The following is a 21784-nucleotide window of genomic DNA, read 5'->3' on the forward strand; positions in this document are numbered from 1 at the left end:
AATTTAAAACTCCGCGGTCCGCATTTTCATTGCGATTTACTGCCGAGGTCTCTTATTTGCGACCCTTTACTAATTTGATCTGATCTTAGAAGATTGCAGTGGTCATTAGAGAAATGTGCTTATGTCATTATTGTGCCTGTGTATTTTATTTGCGCCTTTGTAGTAAATCACACGCAAATTTTCAACTCCGGCGCTTATTTGGAATTGAGCTCTCACGTCCTTTTTAGTAAATGCCCTAAATTTACTAAAATCTCAATTTAAGTTATTGATAATTAAAGTGTGCAAATAAGTTAAATTATTCTTTTCAAATATAAAGAGAAACAAAATGTGTTAAGGCATTCTCTATAAATACAAAAGACATCATACGGGACAAAATATGTTAGCCAAAAACAATGCAAAGGTTTTTTTTTGTATAATTTGAAAATGCAACGGCAGCGGGAATGAATATTATAACATTATTTAAACATTAATTATAGATAATAAACGTTGTGTCTTTAGAAACTATTCAGGTTCATTAAAAATAGTCAGATCGTTCTTGAGTTGAACATCGCTATTGCGTTTTGGATCATGCAGCGCATTTACTCTTGACGGCTAATTATATTAATGATAAGATTAAAATTATAAAGTTGTCCTTTTTACAATGCTTTCCTCACAAAAATCAATCGTAGGTCAAGTCGTGTACCCCCGGTTGAGAATCACTGATCTATTGTGCTCCTGTATGATTTTGGCAACCCGGGAGGGTGACAGGAAAAAACGTCTCCAATATTTTTAATTTAGACTGCGGTACCAAGTACAATATTGCATACTGCTCATTTAAGTTTTACGCGCTAACAATGCAATGCTTTAAAGCAATGCATTATATAAACAGACCTCATTAGTGCAACTTACCAACAGACTGACAGTACAGCCAATCTTCTTCCCATCTACTTCCCCAAGTTTCATACAGTCCCTAAAAACAAATAATTGTCATGTTACAGACTCTTTCATCAGATAAAAGCATCTGCTAAATGAATAAATCTCTGTATCACCTGTAGTCCAGCAGTCTCTCCATCAGTCGTGTAACCGTGGCTATAAGGGATATCCCGCTCTCTCTCCATGTCTCTCGCTCGATCTTCTTTAACAGACTGACAGAAAACAAAACCACAAGAGTCAAACTGCCGCCCACCTTATTACCCATCATGCCTTGCAGCATACACACATACACACACACCTGTCCAGCAGAACAGTGCTTTCTAAAGCTTACCTAGGATACGGACCAAAGAGAGGAATTCTAGTCCAGGACAGCATTAACAAAACAAATTCATATTAATAGATTAATGTCAACATTCAGACCCAGTTAGTAGAGTTAGTCCAGGAAGAAATTAAGCAAAGACAGAAAGAGAGGCGGGGAAATTCAATTCAATCTCTTGTCGCATCAATAGCATTTAGACTATCAACCAAATACAATAAATCACGCTGGCAATAAATTAGACAATAAAGCAAAAAAATGCTCTCTTATTTATAAGTCACTATAGATAAAAATGAATCAAAGCTAAGTTAATAAATATTAAATGTGTCCCTGGTAAAAAAACAGTATTTTTTAAAAACTTTTTAAAGGTTTATACATCATCTGTGATGTATGGTTTGTTAGGATAGGACAATATTTGGCAGATACACTATTTGAAAACGGTGCAAAAAATTAATATCGAACTTTAATGTTGTCCAAATGAAGTCCTTAGCAACAAATGATGATGAAATATAACTAAAGATAAACTTTTATTTAATGTTTAAGTTAGAAAAAATTTAAAATAAACATGATCTTTACTTAATATCCTAAAAAATCAATAATTTTGACTCATACAATGTATTTTTGGCTAATGCAACAGTACAAATATACATGTGCTACTTATGACTGAATTTGTGGTCCAGGGTCACAAATGTAATCTCATTTAAAACATTTATCTCAGAGCTATATAAATGCAGTCCATTTACCATTTACCATTTAAGATACTATGCATCCATATCAAACAGATGCTGGTCAGGATTTTTGTTTGTTCATTTAATTAGTAAAGTAACTAATTTTACATGTTTAATTTAGATGGGCACTACAATATAATATTCACTATGTAGCAGATTATTGCAGCATTAAACATCACTGAATGCTTGAGATGTGACTTTTTGACACAAGCACCACACAGTAAATGTCATACACACACATACACAAGCACACAGATAAAGACACTTAATCACATAAAAGCAATCCAGGACACAAAGACAGGATGACCGTAAACACATACAATACACAGGTGGCATCTCACCCTCAAACGCCAGCAAATTCAGCCATCTGACTGATCATTTTTATTGTACGCTGTACAGGTGTTTGGTCTCACTCACATGCTGTTAAAGAGTTCCCTGTATGTTTCATCTCCCTTCCCCTCCGACATCAGACTGTCAAGTTTGTCTATAAGTTTTGCCTCCACCTGATATATAAAAAATCATAATGACATCAAATAACATTTACATCACTCAGTTACAGTAGATAACTGTATGTCGCGCTGGATGACAGCAGAGGGCGCTGTATGACCTGTTTGAAGTTCCCACTTCTGCGCTGTTCCCAATCCATCATGTCATGAAAGATAGGAATCATGACATTCCTCAGGTCCGGCTGAGGAACCAGCGTTACCTCAAGGAAGGGACCAATCATGGCAGGGATGAAGTTTAACTTGTGCTCGCCTGCAAGAGATAAAGCCAAAGACACACAGTGTTTCTGCACATCTTATGTTAATCTGGAGTACCTATAGAGTAGTACTGCATCTTTTATATCTCAGAAGAGTCTTTAGTTTGATCAGATTTATCAAATTCCACCAAAATCCAGTGTTAAACAAACACACAAACAACTTCGTTCCTACCCCAGATTAACAAACTACATCCATTGTTTCCTTAATGCTGGATTCATTCATTAAATTTCCCTCACAAACAACAACACACTTCTTTTGTGACATTGATTTCGTGTCAGCTCTTGTATGGTGTGTGCAAGCGGTGTGCCGAAGTGCCCATATAAGGACTTCCACTGTACTTCCTGCACTCATTACCCAACAATCAGTAGTCGGAAAAAAACCTTTCTGAAACTTGTAAGAACCCGGACGAAGTGCATATGGCATAGAAATACTCCGTTGGCATCCATTTGGCTAAACTTTGGCCATGTTTAACATGAACAATTTAACTCTTTAACTGTGTAAAGTCACAATGCATAAAATACCGCCTCAGTAAAGCTTTGAGATGTCAAGAACATTTTACCTAAATTCTGCCACATGCTGAAGATCTCACAGCCCATCATTACTCGCATATCTCCATACCTGCAACAAAAAAATACTTCACTGTATACTTTTGGAGAGAACAGTACTTCAGACATCAGGCAGCATTTGTGTAACACCTTACTTTTCAATGTTTCTGGAAAATAAATTGAAAGCTCAAATAAATAATGAAGTGCTAGGACTCACTTTTCCAAAATTTTCTTCTTCTTCGATGCGGAGAAAGTCTCTAGTTGCAGGCAAGGCTGGTTTATGAAAATAACAGACAGGCAGAAATACGAATCCCAAACCTAGACGAAAACACACATCACTGCAGAAACTCTGCTTTTGTGATTATGATCAACGCAAAAAAAATTTCAAGCATAACCGATGCACTAACCTTGTATTCAAAACTGTCATTGAGGAAGTTTTTTCTTAAAGCATCCGACAGGTAAAGCACAGTAGTGATGATGATACTGTAAATCAAACATAAAGACTTAGATCCTAGTGTAAAATTACTGAAGATCACAATGTAAAGTTGCAATAATCTAACTGTAGATCATAAAGTTAATGTAGATGACATTGCAAAGTTACTGTAAAATGCAATGTAAACATCAAACAAATGAACAAAATAAGGAATCTAACTTGTTGGTGACGAGCCGCATAACCGTCCAGTCTTTGGGGAACATCTCTGGCCTTATCAGAATCCGAAATACAGTGAAAATATGCAGGAGAAAATCCTAAGAGAGATTCAGAAATTAGAGATGTAGGCTGGGGGCAGTTTACACGACAACGGTGTTATGTCCCCCTTTTGTATTCTAATTTGTGATTTGTTGTAGTCAAGCCGTGCCTCACTCAAAATCAACTGGCTGATTGGTGTAATCTGAGAGAAGCCAGATTTTCTCTCTGGCCCTCTCCCAAATTGCACACTCCGGACTTCCTCAGAGTCCACATTTGATGACATCGTGTAGTGCAGACCTTAGGGACCCTTGACGTGAGTCCACGAGGGAGCACCGGATTCGTGTTTTGGGACAGACTCGAGCGTCACGCCGGAAAAAGGAAGAGTAGTTGCCCATCAGTGTGAACTCCTCCCTTCCGTTGTCTGATTGGTCTGATTGCCCTCTCGCATGGACTTCTGAGCTGATAAATTGCACAAGCCTGCTGCAGTACGGGTTTCGCCGAAGACCGCATCAAGGGTGGAAAAGGGGCTGATGGGGACACTTTAGATCGTAAAAATGACAGATGGGACACCCTACCGACTCGTAGACTAAAGCCCGATTTATAGTCGTGCGTAAGCTATCTGTAGCCTGTGTGTAGCTCTGTGTAGCCTGCAACATGATCTCACAAAGTTCCGTGTGATCGTCACGGAATTTTGTGCTCATTTTTCCGTGGCATTCTCACGGATCTCCGCATTTTTCCGTGGCCCTGCTACGGACTGTCTTTTTCCGTGGCTTTCTCACGGATTGGTTACTCAACTGCTTTTTCCTATTTTCAAACCATTTTCGCTTCGGTTTAGGGTTAGATTTGGTGTTTGCATTAGTATGTCACTTTAACTATTGGTTTATACTATTTTTTCTGATTTATTCTTTTATATTTTCTAAACTTTAAACAATTGTCACCTGGCGTTGGGGTTAGAGTTGGGTTTGGGTATGGATGTCATTTCGTGTAAATCGTGGTAAGAAAATAGGACAAAACAGTTGAGTAACCAATCCGTGAGAATGCCACGGAAAAAGACAGTCCGTAGCAGGGCCACGGAAAAATGCGGAGATCCGTGAGAATGCCACGGAAAAATGAGCACAAAATTCCGTGACTATGCCACGGAAATTCGTAAGATCAGGTTGGTAGCCTGACGTGCACCTCGCAAAATTTTTAACAGCGCGTCAGTTCTACGTGGACCGCAAGCGCTGTGATTGGTCCAGCAGAACCCCTCCCGTCAGGTAAAAAAAACTGCGTCATAGGTATTTCCGTTTGCGACGGAGAAAAAAAAAGGTGAGGAGTGATTTAACTCAAACTGCAACAAAAGTCGCTGTTTATTTACTTCCATCATTGCTGGTCTTCTCAAATCATACACAACATATTTGCTTTATCTTCTTCGTTTGTGGGTTAACTTGTCAACCTTCTTCTTCTTTGACGGTCCCGCTGCTACTGTGGTAATACGCGTAGATACTGCCTACCAGCGGTCTGCATGTGTGTTTGCACGTCGACGCGGACAACGACGCAAAAGTATAAATGAAAACCGACGCGGAACCTACGCACAACTATAAAGAGCCCTTAAGAGAGCATGCACAATTTAAAGCCACGAGAATGAAAGTCCACATGAAGTGCGCCATTTGGGACAGGGCCTCTCTCTCTCAACTGCAGAGTACATTTTCCCTTTCTGCAACCAAATATATGTTACTTTGTTTGGCAATTCTAGTTTTTGTGTCCTTTGTGTTGCTTCCCAAGAGCCTGGATTATAACATAATGGGGGCTCGTCCGGGATTTGAACCCAGGACCTCTCACAGGGATGTCATTTCATGAGCATGTGTTCATTCAGTCTATAAGCGAAGCGAATATAACCAAAACAACAATGGTGGCTTGCAGGACTGTAGTGTGGTTAAACAAAGTTTACAACATTTTGCCGCTTTATAGTTCACTTACCTACATTATTGTACATCTAAGTAAAATTGTATTAACTGTTTGTATTCATCGCTCTGTAAAGGCGTATGTGTATGTGCATGTGCGCAGGCTGGTTCTGTTACAAAATAATTTCGCCATATATATAATAATAATTTGGCATATGTAATAGAGCATTTTTAGTCATCTTCACAGATCAGTGCAGAACTTTTTGACAGCAATGAAAGTGAATTTTTCAAAAACTCAAATCCATTGTCGTGTAAAAAAATCCTAGTGCTGAATCTGATCTGTGCTGTTAAATGACTCCCTCACCCTCAGGTCATCTTTAGTGGTGAATCTCTGCAGGAGTTGCTGGTAATGGCGATCCTTCATTTGCCTTAACAGAGCCAGAAGACACGCCACAAACTCTCCCGTAAAAAACACATTGTTCAGTTTCAAACAGACATGTTCACACAGAACATGTGCAGGCAGATCAATGCATCTCTATAAAGTATGGTAAAAATAACTCACAAAAAGAGCAAAAATATGCACAATATATGTATTGATTGTAGAAATGAATTTTAATCACAGAAAATGTCACCCTTACACAAACCGCCCCATAACAGCCTTGATAAATCATAGAGTCTTTGTGAATAAGGAAGAGTAAATTGGTGCTGAAGGGCATCCCAATGAGGTTTGCGTTCACAAAAAACCCTTTGAGGGCTGGGGAATCTATCACGTCTACCAGGAGCGTCGATGCCAGAATTCACCTGCTGCTTGCGTTGAAACGCTTTGAAATGTAAAACGCTTTGACTGCCAGGCTGTAATTACTCTTCCCTGAGGGACGGCTATTGTCTTTTTCTTTCTTTTTGTTCACTTTTTTAAAGACACTCTTTCTTCTTCCTAACACCGCTATGGATCTTATTTTCTCACTTCGGCTGCCTGTTTCTCTTACCGTAACATCTTGAACCTGAGGGCGTAGCGTGGGTCCCGCTGGATGGGGTCGGTTCGTGATTTCCAGTATGGTCTGCAGTAGCACACCTAAAACACTTTCCACGATCAGATCAACTTCTTCAGATGGAGACAACTCCTGCACACACATTTTATCGATCACATTAATTTTATGCATCTTCTCAGACCTGGTTTGTACTGAAAAATCAGTGTGACTTTTCAACTGTCTTTCTTTCTAACTGTGGGTTCACACCAAAAGCGAGTATATTATCGTACATTTCGGACTATAAGCCGCACAGGAGTATAAGCCGCATCATTCAAAAACGCGTCATTAAGACGAAATAACATATATAAGTCACAGTGGACTAATACGTCACGTTTATTTAGAAAATTATTTCACAAAACCCAAGCCGAATAGCAGACAGAACAGCAGGCTGAATAGATTTCTGTACATTAAAGTAATATTATCAGTTATTTAAACCATAAACCATAACATACATAACTTACCTGGAAGGTTGAATAGGCTAAATTAACCAAACAAGCCAACTAGCGTGAAGCTCGCATACTCGTCACTCCACATCACTGAATCCATTGAATTACATAAATACAGAAGCAGCATATAGCGGACTCTCGTGGCTGTAGACGGTAATGATGTCTCTTGCCTCATAAATGTCTAAATTAATTCATACTGACTTACAAGGCGCACCTGACTGTAAGACGCAGCACCAGCCAAGATATGAAAAAAACGCGGCTTATAGACCGAAAAATACGGTACATACAAAGTCAATGCAAAGACGCGATCAGACGCATCCTCGCGTGTAGCGATGCGAATGACATGATATGGGCGGCGCGTCTTCGCCCAAGTTGAAAATATTCAACTTGAGGGAAAAATTCGCATGACAAGTTTAAGTTAAATCCCGCAAGTAATGTAGAGCGAGTAAGGCGATGCCCCGCGTTTGGTGTGTACGTAGCATAAGACACAGCGTTTGGCTTCCATAAAAATGGTTTGGTTTTCTGCTAAGAGCTTTAAAGAAGTGAAAGAAGCTAGATTTTACCACAGAATTTATTTGTTTGTCCATTTTTTTAGCTCCGAGTCCAAGATAAAACCGAGGCTTTTAACCTTGTCAGAGATTGCAACTGCCAGGGGGGTATCTTTAATCGCTCGGATACTGAGTGAGAATTGGGACCAAAAACTATAACCTCAGTTTTATCCTCATTTAGTTTTAAAAAAATAGCTGCCAACCAGTCTTTCACCTCCTGAAAACAAGCTAGTAGGTTACCAAAAACATTTCCATTTGATTGTTTTACCAAAAAAATAAATCTGTACATCATCTGCGTCGTAGTGAAAAGACATGTTGTGTTTTCGAAAGATAGAACCAAGAGGTAGCATATACACTAACCTAAAGGATTATTAGGAACACCATACTAATATTGTGTTTGACCCTCTTTCGCCTTCAGAACTGCCTTAATCCTACGTGGCATTGATTCAAACAAGGTGCTGAAAGCATTCTTTAGAAATGTTGGCCCATATTGATAGGATAGCATCTTGCAGTTGATGGAGATTTGTGGGATACACATCCAGGGCACGAAGCTCCCGTTCCACCACATCCCAAAGATGCTCTATTGGGTTGAGGTCTGGTGACTGTGGGGGCCATTTTAGTACAGTGAACTCATTGTCATGTTCAAGAAACCAATTTGAAATGATTCGAGCTTTGTGACATGCTGCATTATCCTGCTGGGAGTAGCCATCAGAGGATGGTCATAAAGGGATGGACATGGTCAGAAACAATGCTCAGGTAGGCCGTGGCACTCAACGGTGCCCAATTGACACTAAGGGGCCTAAAGTGTGCCAAGAAAACACTGTGCTTGCACAGTGGTAACAAGGCATGATGGATCCATGTTCTCATTCTGTTTACGCCAAATTCTGATTCTACCATCTGAATGTCTCAACAGAAATCGAGACTCATCAGACCAGGCAACATTTTTCCGGTCTTCAACTGCCCAATTTTGGTGAGCTCGTGCAAATTGTAGCCTCTTCTTCTTATTTGTAGTGGAGATGAGTGGTACCTGGTGGGGTCTTCTGCTGTTATAGCCCATCCGCCTCAAGGTTGTGCGTGTTGTGGCTTCACAAATGCTTTGCTGCATACCTTGATTGTAACGAGTGGTTATTTCAGTCAAAGTTCCTCTTTTATCAGCTTGAATCAGTCGGCTCATTCTCATCTGACCTCTAGCATCAGCAAGGCATTTTCGCCCACAGGACTGCCACATACTGGATGTTTTTCCCCTCTGGCACCAACAACCATCCCTCTCTCAAAATTGCTTAAATCACCTTTCTTTCCCATTCTGACATTCAGTTTGGAGTTCAGGAGATTGTCTTGACCAGGAACACACCCCTAAATGCATTGAAGCAACTGCCATGCGATTGGTTGATTAGATAATTGCATTAATGAGAAATTGAACAGGTGTTTCTAATAATCCTTTAGGTGAGTGTATAGAGAGAATAAAATAGGAGCTAAAATCGAACCCTGGGGAACCCCACACATATCAGTTCAACATTACTCTATGTGACTCATTCTTGTCTGAGTGTTGCATCACTTTTCATCACTGTCTAAAACTTCTTGATCTCTTAAGGAACAGTTGACAGCAGACTTGAAGGATGTGTCAGACTCATGTAAGGGTCGTCTTACCGTATCATCCTTCTTGAGGAGAGACAGCATGCAGGTGAGTATGTGAGCACACATGACGAGGTCTTTCTGCTCTTGCATGTAAGCATGCAACAAACGCAGAACTACCGGCAACAGGATGCATCGAGACTCTGATGGAGACACACAAAAAAAAAGTCTTAGTCTCTCAATCACTCTTTTCAGCACTGGTAAAAACTTTGTGAGTGTGTGTACCAATGTTGGTATAGAGCTCGCTCTCCACAGTTTTGGCGATGCAGAGCAGTTTGACAGCCTCCAGTGGGCAGTCTGACTGGGTTGTGGTGGGGAGGCTGCCCAACGTCTCTCGTATAAACGTGGCGACTTCTCTTACAGTAAAGAGCTTGAGCAACTCCCCGTACACAGCCGGGAATGACTGCAGGAATACTGCCTGTAGATTCAAACATATGTACAGATAATCACTATAACCATACATACAGATGATCATCATATGAAAAAAACATTGTGGCGAGTTTGACTTGGCACATGAAGAAAACTGCAGGAAAGCAGGTTGAGGTGTTTACATGTAATGCAAAATCAGGGCATTTCCATCTTCCCAGTTAGTGATTCACGGGGTTTTTTTTTCAAGTGGGGTCCTGCTTTTATGAAACTATTATGCTCGCACCAGATCAATGTATCCATTTTTTACAACCCGCCCGTGACCATTAAGTAGACATGCTAGGCATTGTAACATAAATGAAAACGGGCAGCATTTGTATTATCATAAATTCATGACCCTAATTTCCCCTGCACTTCGTCTTTCATCTTTAATTAGTTTGTTTCGTTGTTGTGACTGGCATTGCGAGCTGCTTGGCACTTTGGTGATGTGAGGCCAAAGGTTTGAGGACATCACGCAATTTACAATGCTAAGTAGGCCTACGTATTTTAACCTTACCACAGAACCTAATAACAAAATGAAAATATATATTCCCAATATTTAATATAGGCTATAGGGAATTGCATGCAACATACATGTTTTTTTATTTATTATGACCCGCCCACAAATAAAGTGACAATTTCTTTACTCGCCCCAACATGATGCGCGGGTTATGAGACGACCCACACATAACTACAATCAGTGATAGTTTGCAAACTATTGTTTCAACTACCAAACTAAAAACAATCTTAAAGTCGTCATGAAATGGAAGTAGTGACTGTCTTATTTTCCCCGTGGTGCCGTTTCAATGACGTGACGTTAATAATTTTGTGTCCGTATGGTTCAATTAAATGTAAAAGGGTTAAAATTTCAAAATAAATTTGCAGATTACTTGCATACATTATCTTTTTTTGAGGACCAAGTCTAAAATTCCTGGTTTTATTTCATTTTGAAAGAATATTTTGGGGATAATTGCAAAAATGTGTGAGGTCTTTGTCAATTGGTTTAACTAGTATTTTTTCAAATAAAAATATAAATATATAAATATAAATATTCATAAAAAAGTGGAATAAAATATAATCATCTAGTTTAGTGTAATATGATTTTTTAAAATATTTTTTTACATCATTTGTCAAAGATTATTAAAAAAAACCAGCTGCTTTCAGCATATGCTAAAACAAATATTACAAAAACGCATTAAAATTTACATTTAGACATAACTAATAAAATTATATTTTAAAATGTTTTTTTCTTTGATTATTTAAATGCCATCAAAGTGGATAAAATATTAAATATTTTTCATTCTTTGACGGAATTGGCAGTTACACCATTTGACATTTTCAGGTCTATTTAGACTTAACGTTCATAAAAATGTTGCAAATGTAATTTTTTATTGCATAAAACTAACATTAATACAATATGTGCATTGAAATAAACCTGATGCGTGCTTTTAAAACAAGTTTTTTAAAAAGATTTTTGAATTTCTCATCTTGCCAAACCGTTTTGTCACTGACCCATATGCGAGTGGACACACATGCGGGCTGGACTTGAATTCGCCCAGCGAGAATTTATTGGATGGTTTGAAGTTGGGTCATGTTGCTATTTGGTAATCTCTGCGATCTTTTTACAAAGCACCCCACCCACCTGCCATACCATGACCAGAAGTAAAAGGAGATCGTTTGGAGGATTGGAGGAGATTTGCATTTTTGATGAAAGATTATGAGGGCACATGATTTTTTTTTATAATGAATCTCACAGATAAGTCACATGTTAAAAATACCACAATATTCCCAAAAAAATGACAGTGTTTCATTTCAATTTAATTTCGATTGTAAATCAGTAACACAGCTGAATGCATCACTTTATCCAGTTTGAAGGGTGTGCAGTGTTTTTTAGAGGGGTGAGAGGAATGGCAAAGGATTATGAGGGATTAGTAAAGCTCTGGCCTGTCCATCACCGCCTTTGTTCTGCATTCTATGAAGATTAAAACAAATCACCAATGTAGTCTGACACAAGGGTAATGAATTATGCGAGACAATGTAGTCTTACATCTGTACATGTGTGTAATACTCTAACTTAAATAAGACCTCGGGTATCAGGCGGTACCCCCGAGGACTTTCAATGTGGAACGACACCTAAGCCGACAAGCACTGATGTATGAACTGGAAGATAAAACAGCGCAAGCAGGCCGCTTGATATTTATCCATACAGCATGTGATACAGTACATTACAAAGCAAAGACACACATTGTTAAACCAACAGCTTAGTTTTAATTTTCAGCATTAAACAGAGCAAAATGATGCTGGGGTGTAAGTATGAATACTAATGCGACTGTATTTCTCCATTACTGTATAACCATTTCCTTATAATCAGTCTTTTATGTATTGTCTGCATTTTTTGGCTCACCACATTCATATTCCTCCATTATTGTATTCATGTTCATTTACAATGTTCTCGCTCTCATTAAAAAATGGTAAAAAGTCCCATTCGTCTTTTCTCTTCAAAGGGGTCGCGTGGGCATTTGAGGTGCCGCAGACCCTCTGAAGCTCTTTGTAAAACACAAGCAGAACATCAAAACAAACTCGAACAAAAGTCGGCGTGACGGGTGCCTGAGACAAAAGACGCTCTCGCATCCAGTAGAAGAAAGCCGTAAATATCTGCTTTAAATCCATTAGGAGAGTTTTAAGAAAAAGCTTTAAAAACTGCAGCAGAACAGCTCCATGAAATATGCATTTTCTCACCTCTCAAGGGCAAAATGATGGTCAAAATTCAATTAAAAACAAATGCTTAACAGAGCAGATTCATCTGTGCGGTCACTGCAGACAGGCCTGTGATGTCTCAGCATCTGATAGGGCGCCTGAGGTGTTCGACTAACTAAATTAGCTGCTCTATTGATCAGAATAACAACCCAGCAGGCAAAGTGTTTCTCTGAAAACACAAAATGACTGATCTCATGTTTTATATGTTAATCAAAACTCTAATCAAAGCCCCTAAACCATAAACTGAGTTTCTTGGTGAGAGAGGAGGAATATCATTTGAAAACGTCAGGCTGGAATCGTAAGGGATTACTTTTTTGCCAATATAAATAAACGCACACTTAAAAAAAAAAAAAAATCTACCTCGAACACTAAAAATAGTAAGACTTTACATTGAGATTGCTCTGCAAAATACACTCCACTGAAGTCTAAACTTCCTAATCAGGGGAAGTCAATCCGAATCTCACTAGCCAATGAGAGTAAAGTGCAGTTAAGTCCTGCCCACACTAGTAAACTTAAAAAGTAAAATTAAAGCGTAAACTGAATGATTTGTAAAAAAAAAAACGATTAGACGGTTAAGGAAGAATGCTGTTAATTATTTAAAGTATATGTTAATGTTTTGCCGTTTATCGTTTTAAATTTTTAGAGTGTTTTTCTTTTTTTATATCTTCGTTTAAAACTTAAAAGTTTTCGCTCATTTTTATAGGTGCAAAAGTAATCCAATACAATCAAATAGGGGTTTGACGAGACAAGATGAGACACGAGATTGGGTTCAAGAGAATGATACAAGATTTTTAAACTTTTTAAGAAATCCTTAATAACAAAATATATCAATAGGAAACATAATTTTGAAAGGTTTCTAATCTAATCTAAGACTTTCCCTACAATTATTTTGGTCATTGATAATGAAGTTATTTGATTTTTTTTTTTTTAAATAGACCTAAGTGGGCAATGACCTTTAATGTTATATAAAATAACGATGATGCAATAATAATTGGTTCAAATAAAGTATCAAAACCAATAACCCTGGAGAACCCAAGAACCCTTCTCTTACATCAATTAACATTGGCCAAATCTGACCCGTGGGTCAAACAACCTTAAAAAACAGCATTATTTATTATAACAAATGCCTGCAGAGGGCGCCAGCAGACTCACGATTGTTATTTTACCTTTCATTAGATTTAGATTGAGAAAATGCTTACTTTTGGCCCAACGATGTTTAAATTCATTTAAATCTTTAATATTTGTCCAATTCTTTACAATAGAAATGATACAGCCACTTTCATTCTTGAGCAAGAACATGCAGACATTAATCCCCTAGTTTCACAGACATGGCTAGTCCTAGACTAAAACACATGCTTGAGCTGTCTCAACTGAAAATAACTTTTGTCTTAAGAAACATATTTTCTAAGGCATGTTCATAAAAGACACTTAAACACCTTAATTTAACTAAGGCCTAGTCCTGGCTTTAGCTAAGCCTCGTCTGTGAAACCAGGCCCATGTCATGTAAAGAAGACAGAGTGAGGGTTTAATTTGCTGAGACGCTTCACATGTTAATGATCAACAAACATTTCAGACTTTATGAGTTCCCAAACAAACATTATTGGAAACCCAAACAAAAAAGCACACGCAGTAAAAGACAGAATATAATGCATGCGCTGTAAAAGGTTTTGCCACGAAATATCTCATGACATTTTAATCTCCTTGCATGAGATCTTTTCACACCCCTAGACTTGAACATACGTCACAAGAATGAGCGCCAAATTGAAACAGATTTGGGTCGAGCATTTCTTCACCTCTCACCTGTGTTTGTGTGATAGGCCGCAAACCCTTGTTCTCCTGCGATAAGAAGAAGCGAATGGACATGAAAAGCTCATGCATGCAGCATCGAAACTCTTCCTCGTTCTGTCCCCCGGTGGCCAACGCAAAGAGCCGTCGTGATTGAATAATGTACTTGAAAATGTACTCGGTCGCCTAGGAAACCAAGAGAACATCACATTAAATTACAGACAGCATTATAAAAGCAGAATAAATCAAGTATTCATAGACTGTTTGAAATAATGTGGAAGTCAGAATGGCCGAGAGCAGACTGTTTGTGAGAAATTGAATATTCAGTACATTAGGAATATAAATTAAATCTGTGCTTCTACAACAACAGGAGACGGCAGACTGTGGGGAGCAGAAAGTGTCTCTCGCACCTTTAACACCTGTTGGATGTGTTCGTGACGGTCTGCTTCAGTAATGCGGTCCACGTACCACTTCAACACCTTTATTAAATCCCTGACAGAAACACAGGAACACAACATAGAAAATGACAAAAACACCAAAAGTCTTTTCCGTGTTATTCTGTGCACTTAAATGGTATCGTGTTGCATAATACACAAACAAAATGTAACGCATTACATTTATGCCTTTGGCAGATGCTATTAAATGGCAGAAATATCTTTCTATAACCGAAAGTAATTCTAAAGTGTTATTTAAATTAATCAGATATTTTAAACTTATGTGCAGGAGTTAGCAAGCATTTACATCCCAGAAGGTTTTGTATGTGTGTTAGACGTCAGGTAATCCCCGAGAATCACTAGAGCAATGCTGTACCAGTTGAAATACACGGGTAAAACTTGTGTAAAACTACTTGGGTGTTTCCCATAAAAGGAACTTACCTATATGACAAGGCTCCAGCAAAGTGGCTTTCAATATAGGTGTCCATGACTGGTTTAAAATGCTCAAACTTGCTATCTTGAAGCAAGTTTATGATGTGCACCTAAATGACAAAAAAATGAGCGTTACACACAATCAGCACACTATTACTATACTGCCATGTGACAGTGGGATCTATACTTATTTGTTTATTCTTCACACCTTTCCACCATCCATGGCTATTTTCATGACAAGAACTGGTTAATCCATACACAGGTTGGGGGGGGGGGGGATTTGGTATCTCTAATTCACCTAACTTTTCTACCCAGTCTCATGTAGATGCGTATAAATAGCACAAAGTGTGAAAACTTGTGCAATACATATGCCAAATTCCAATTTGGCATGAATATGATACGCCAGTCCTTCCAGTTCACTTAAAACGGTGCATCTTTTTTGTCGTTTTATGTATTGGTTCCTCAATTTTTTTCTGTTTTAAACCATTTTCGCTTGGGTTTAGGGTTAGATTTCAGATTTGCTTTAGGACATTATTTAATATTATAAAACGGCCCGTTCTGGTTCTTCATTCTGATATTTTTAATTTGTCAACAATTGCAAACTTAATAGGTATATCCAGATAAATGTCAATAAATTGTTGAGTCATCTCCTCAATAAAGAGAAAACGTTCTCTGAGGAGTTTCTACCTCAAATTCATATTTCCGCTATCCACTAGATGGTGATCTTACCCAACTTAAACACTGACGCATTCACTCAACACTAAAAACAGCGTGTAAGTTTTGATGGCTCTGAATCTGATCTCTTACAAAAGTTATTCACAAAAATGGAATAAACTCTGTTTTTAGCTGAAAATTTGAGAGGTGATAAGAGAACAAATGCAGGTAGGATGAAACGGGAAACAGCGTCTGTTCTTTCATTTGATATATGTTATGTTTATTTAAAGCAGATCGTTTTTCTGGAAGCCATTAAACTAAAACTGGGTGGCGAATAAAATAAAAAACGCTGACGGGGAAAGAGTTAAGCATGCTTCCAAGTATTTGATCATCCCTTCAACAGTTGCACGATATAAATGTTAACGTAAAATGAGATGAATGTTGATTTAAATCATATTTTCATTGTGTCTTTGCTGCGTCTGAATTGCTTGGGAACTGCGCTCTGTTGCAGCCACACTTGATTCTGAGAACCTACTTTGTTTGGCGGAGGAACTACTTTATTTGTACTAATATAATTACAACTTATTTGTGTTTTATTTTATGAAACCCTGCTATGCATATGAAGTAACTGTTTTATAAACGCAATAAGCCCCGCAAAGCAGTGGGGCCACAGTGCATTCCATAACAGCCAAGGGGGTTTTAGCTAACAACGCCCCTTAGCTGTTATAAAATGCACTGCAGCCCACCGCTTCTTGGGGCCCACTGCTTTATCAGTCCCTCCAGAAAAACGCGATTATGCGATCACATGATTCAATGCATAATCAGCATATTTATGTGGGGGCCACATTTTTTCAAATATGCCGCACTTTCACCGCATAAATTGCAGATATCCACGTGCAAAATATGCGGGGCTTGCATGATTTCATAATCCCTGCATTTTTGTAGCAAAAAGTCACATATATCTTAGCAGAAAGTTGAAAAATGTTGCATTTACTTTACACATTGTGTCACAAGCGCAGCCGTGTCCCCTATTGCCATGGGAACCTTAATTATGTGACGTGAACATCATTGAAAAGCTGCAAGTTCACACAGTTTTACAATTTTTGTACAATTTCATCGCATAAATTGCACAAATATACCGCATACTCCATCGCATTTTTAAGAAAAAGTGCCACAAGATCAAGGATATTTGCTCAAAACAATCACACAAAAACTCAGCATTTTTTCAGAAAGGACTGTAATATACAGGTTTATCCATGTTTTTTGTCTATTTTTACGCCATGGTTGCTTGGAGTTGGGGTTAGAATTGGGGTTTGGGTTAGGATATAATTTTATGTAACAAAAAGTTGTTCTAACCTACGAAAATGGTAAAAAAAAGAAAAAACATTAGAGAAACCAATACATAAAACGACAAAAAAGATGCATTGTTTAAAGTTAATGGAAAGGACTGGCGTATCATATGCATGCCAAATTGGAATTTGGCGTATGTATTGCATGAGTTTTCACACATCGTGCTATTTATACGCATCTCCATGTGACTGGAGATGCATATAAATTTGGGTTTTTGGCCTAAGGGAGGAAACTGGAGTACCCGGAGTAAACCCACGCTGACACAGGGAGAACATGCAAACTCCTGGACGGGACTCGAACCGGTGACCTTCTTGCTGTGAGGCTACAGTGCTGACAGTAGGTTTTAACAATTGTACTTGTCAATGCAAGTCAGTAGCGTTGCTTATATAATCAGTATGAAATGTATCTAAAAAACCAAATAAACAATTGCCTTATTTATATGTGTGTGTGTGTGTGTGTTTTTGTGTGCAAAAACAAAGGCTTATACCTACCAGACATTCAAACACCTTCAGTGCATATTTTTGTGAGTTCTCATCCAAGATGCCGAAAAGCGTATCCAGTGTATCCTGTAAAAACTAATAAATGATATTTGATTAACTTGTAAAACTGCACCAATTGGGTTAAATGAGTGACATGAACCAGAAGCACAGCAAAGTTTTGTAATGCAGCTGACCTTCACTATTTCTGAGCCATCGATCTCTTTGAGTTTGGACAGACTGTCACTGATTCTCTCCGGGTGAGCTCTCCACTTCAGCAAATCCAGCATATCACCTGCAGGGAACAATCAATATTATAACAACAGGTGGTCTGGGCTTAAATCAAATGCTTATGTGCCCAACTGAATCCATTACAGGTAACTTAAAAACTCCAAACTTTTGAATGTTATTAGACCTCAAGTATTATCACAACAAAGGATGCTTATCTAGTTTGTACGTGATGTAATACATAACCTGAACTTCAAGTATCGTTACTGCTTTCCATCTTCCTAAATTTTTGCAAGTGTATCAAGACAATAAAGTTTCATGCTATACAGTAAACACATAAGTGAGCAGATTACCGTTTTGAGTGAGTTTAGTTGAACAGAGGAAAGATGTGATCCAGAAAGACTCCTTAGTGCCCTTGGCAGTTTGGTTGTTTCCAGGCAGATTTGATTTCGAGAAAGGCAGTTTGAGGTAGCGAGCACAGTCTTGCAGGTTAGCGTTTTCCTCACACTAGAAAACATACATGTGTTTCAGAGAAAATGTCATATCCTGAGTACAAACACATACTGTATAATTCATTGTAATTGATCTTTTCCTTTAATGAGCATCATGTATGCGCTCAGCAGTTCTGATCCCTCCACCAGAAATACAAACAGCTGACTCATATTCATCTACTTCCATTAATCTTACCGAAACCAGGAGGAGTCAGCAAAAACAAAACTGTGTGCACATGCGTACAGGCTGTCCGCTGTTATACAAAATGCAGTGATCTCCAAATGTTTGAGCTAAAGCAAACTGTCCTATTTTAGTGTAAATAGGCCACCATGAGCTCCTTGAGTCTTACTGTGCCTGTATATGGGCAGGTAATCTCACCTTCCAGGTCAACTAAGTCTTTTCAGTCATAAGCACCTTTAAAGGGTGGATGCTATTTAATTCACATGCAAAGATGATTGCCACTTAAAACAGAAGTCATTAACATGCACATCAATTTATGCATTTGGCAGGTGCTTTTATCCAAAGTGACTTAAGGTACATTCACATTATAAGCGACTCTGTCGCTGTGTGTCGCTCGTCTCTTTCAAAAGAGGGGTTTCTATATCTGGTTGTCCACTGCAGTAACTGACGAGAGACGGATGACGTGAACTTCCCTGCTTCGTTCTGATTGGTAGTCGCTCATAATTTGCATAAAGTTAAACATTTCTCAACTTTGTCAAGCAACTGGACACGCCCCATCCAGTCGCCAACGGTTACTGTCGCTCGTGTAGCCGGAAGTCGCCAAGCTTCCATTTTTAATCAATGAGATCGGGTCGCTCTGCTACTGCTAGTCTGAATGCAGCTTTACAGTATTTGATATCAGTATTTGTGTTAACTAGGAATCAAACCTATGACCTTTGCACAACACAATGCTCAACCAATTGAGCTACAAAATGAATTAAAAATGTGTATAAATGTAATAAAATGAAGAAATTTCTCTTTAAAGCAGACCACTTCTGATATTGCTTTAGCATTAAGGAACTAGTGCACTTTCATAAGAATTTCCTCATACTTTATTTACCCCCATGCCATCCAAGATGTTTGTCTTTAAATTACATTTAAACCACAACTTTTCATCTTGCACTAGCCATGTGATGTGCGTCGGCGACCTTACATATTTTGTAATCAAATTGAAAGGTCACGCATTACGTTTGGAAATCTACCGCTCCAGTGTTTACAAGTGTGAAGAAGGAAGACCATTAAGTGTACGTGTACACTTGTGAATGACACTAAATTGGATTTACACTGCAAATATTGATGCCTAATTCTGATTAGTTGCCTGTATACGATTTTATTTTATTTTTTGACAACCCATGTCATCTTTTAAAAGCGACTCGTATCAGATATCAGCATTTACACAAAACACTTGACAAAACATAGACATACTGACCTGGAACAGCCTAAACAACCTAGGAAGTAAAATGTTGCAATATGTAATGGACACAGACAAAATGATTATACAAGATTACAGAGCGTTATTTCTGTAACAAAACAAAAAACTGTAGTCCTCCATTGCGCTGCTAAGAAGAGTCATGTGATCACGGTTGGTGTCAGTGCGCATTTTCAATGACGCACGACACGTCTTGACATGGTAATATCCAATCTGTCTGCTTACGTTGTGGACAGGAATACATGTATCCGATTCATATCCCATTTATTTCCACATATGAAACCGATCGAGAATATGGGAATCTATGCACCTTTTTCCTGCTTATTTGTCCATGGGTCATATCTGATCTGTGACATTTAAAAAACTGGAATGGACTCACATTAAACAGACAGTGTAAATGAGGCCTAATTAATGTATTTTTTTCAGAGTGTGGTTCGCATACGTAATGCATGACCTTTCAATGCGCTTACGTAAAACGTAAGGTCATGAATGCACAGGGCTGGTGCAAGATGAAAAGTTGTGGTGAAAAAGTACATATGTGACCCGTCACGAAAACCAGTGACACAAGTCGGCAGCACAATTTTCGAGATAATGTAAAGTTTTTTTTTCAAAATTTGTGATTTTTGTTTTTTGCAGAATCTGTTAGTTGAGATCACAAAGAAGCCTCTCCATGTTTGAGATAGCAGTTTTGTATATTCAAAAGCGTATATTTTGCGGTTGAAATCAGCTTGTTTTTCCGGAAATTCTAGCGTGCAGCGGGGGGCGTCATTGTCTGTGCCCCGCCCCCAAAGGGAACAGCGTGATTCCTTAATAGAGATAGTTCGCCCAAAAATGAAAATAATGTCATTAATGACTCACCCTTTATGTCGTTCTAAACTCAGAAAAACTCTGTTCATCTTCAGAACACAGTTTAATATGTTTTAATGTTAGATTTATTCCCAGAGCTTTCTGTCTCATCCATTGAAAATCTATGTGCGGTGTCCATGTCCAGAATGGTAATAAAAACATCATCAGAGTAGTCCATGTGATATCAGTGTGGTCAGTTAGAATGTGTTGAAGCATCGAAAATACATTTTGGTCAAAAAATAGCAAGAATTACGACTTTATTCAACATTTTCTTCTCTTCCGGCTCTGTTGTGAACCGCGTGAAGTCACGTGACTGTAGGGACGTGGCTCACCCGTTATCCTCAGACATGTTTGCTAAGTTTTTTTTTTTATTATTTAACTTACAGTGTGCGTCTCCCCAGACTGTAAACGAAGCTCAGGCGCATGAAAAAAAACTGGGTAGCAACAGATAACAGTCAGCCGCGTCGTACGTCAGCCGCGTCACTGGCTTTTTCGACTTTATGGGGCGCCGCAGTCGGATGACTTCAGAGTACCGCTTTAAATTTTAAAGTTTAATTGTGACTCGCTCTCGCAGTACTTTGACGTCATCTGTCTGTCAGTTCTTGCAGCGCAGCATGAAGTCAAACACACACAAAAAGTCACACAGAGATCGTTGAATTCGTTACATTATTGGCTACATATTTTGTCTATCAATATTTTCCATGAAGTCACTGGCTGATGGAGGAACGAGCGAGCGATTGGTTACATCCCTTAAGGACATCACGTTTTCGACGGCGCTGTTTGGATTATCTATTATACTACCTCCCTATTTAAATACAAACTTTGATGGCGGGTTCATGTGTTCAGTGGAATGTAAAGTGTAATCTCATATACCCTTACATGTTACGATGTAAATGGTCCTCAGAGTGTATATTATATTTTATTACCAGACGTTCATGCGAAATGGGATGTAAACAATAGACTATATATCTATATTTCACGGATTATACGCATTTGTGGACAAAAATGG

At 38.5% G+C, this 21784-nt stretch overlaps 1 protein-coding gene across 6 annotated transcripts in view; it reads right to left on the reverse strand.

Annotated features, from left to right (window-relative positions):
- The window catches only part of dock4b (dedicator of cytokinesis 4b), a 134299-nt gene that overhangs the window by 34292 nt on the left and 78223 nt on the right, over positions 1–21784 (reverse strand). For 4 of the 6 annotated variants that reach the window (XM_073853936.1, XM_073853876.1, XM_073853985.1 and 1 more), the window contains 19 exons: positions 18362–18515; positions 17978–18075; positions 17796–17879; positions 15310–15410; positions 14845–14926; positions 14450–14620; positions 9713–9905; positions 9503–9630; positions 6819–6954; positions 6198–6295; positions 3915–4009; positions 3670–3745; positions 3480–3580; positions 3277–3335; positions 2564–2712; positions 2374–2459; positions 1244–1270; positions 1029–1124; positions 889–949 (listed from right to left, as the gene is read on the reverse strand). In XM_073853936.1, the coding sequence (XP_073710037.1) occupies positions 889–949; positions 1029–1124; positions 1244–1270; positions 2374–2459; positions 2564–2712; positions 3277–3335; positions 3480–3580; positions 3670–3745; positions 3915–4009; positions 6198–6295; positions 6819–6954; positions 9503–9630; positions 9713–9905; positions 14450–14620; positions 14845–14926; positions 15310–15410; positions 17796–17879; positions 17978–18075; positions 18362–18515 (1995 nt within the window). The remainder of the gene's footprint in view (positions 1–888; positions 950–1028; positions 1125–1243; positions 1271–2373; positions 2460–2563; positions 2713–3276; positions 3336–3479; positions 3581–3669; positions 3746–3914; positions 4010–6197; positions 6296–6818; positions 6955–9502; positions 9631–9712; positions 9906–14449; positions 14621–14844; positions 14927–15309; positions 15411–17795; positions 17880–17977; positions 18076–18361; positions 18516–21784) is intronic. The other 2 variants (XM_073853978.1, XM_073853905.1) reach the window with 1 other exon arrangement.

This window comes from Misgurnus anguillicaudatus, chromosome 1, assembly GCF_027580225.2.
Source record: "Misgurnus anguillicaudatus chromosome 1, ASM2758022v2, whole genome shotgun sequence".
In the NCBI taxonomy this organism is placed as follows: Eukaryota; Metazoa; Chordata; class Actinopteri; order Cypriniformes; family Cobitidae; genus Misgurnus; species Misgurnus anguillicaudatus.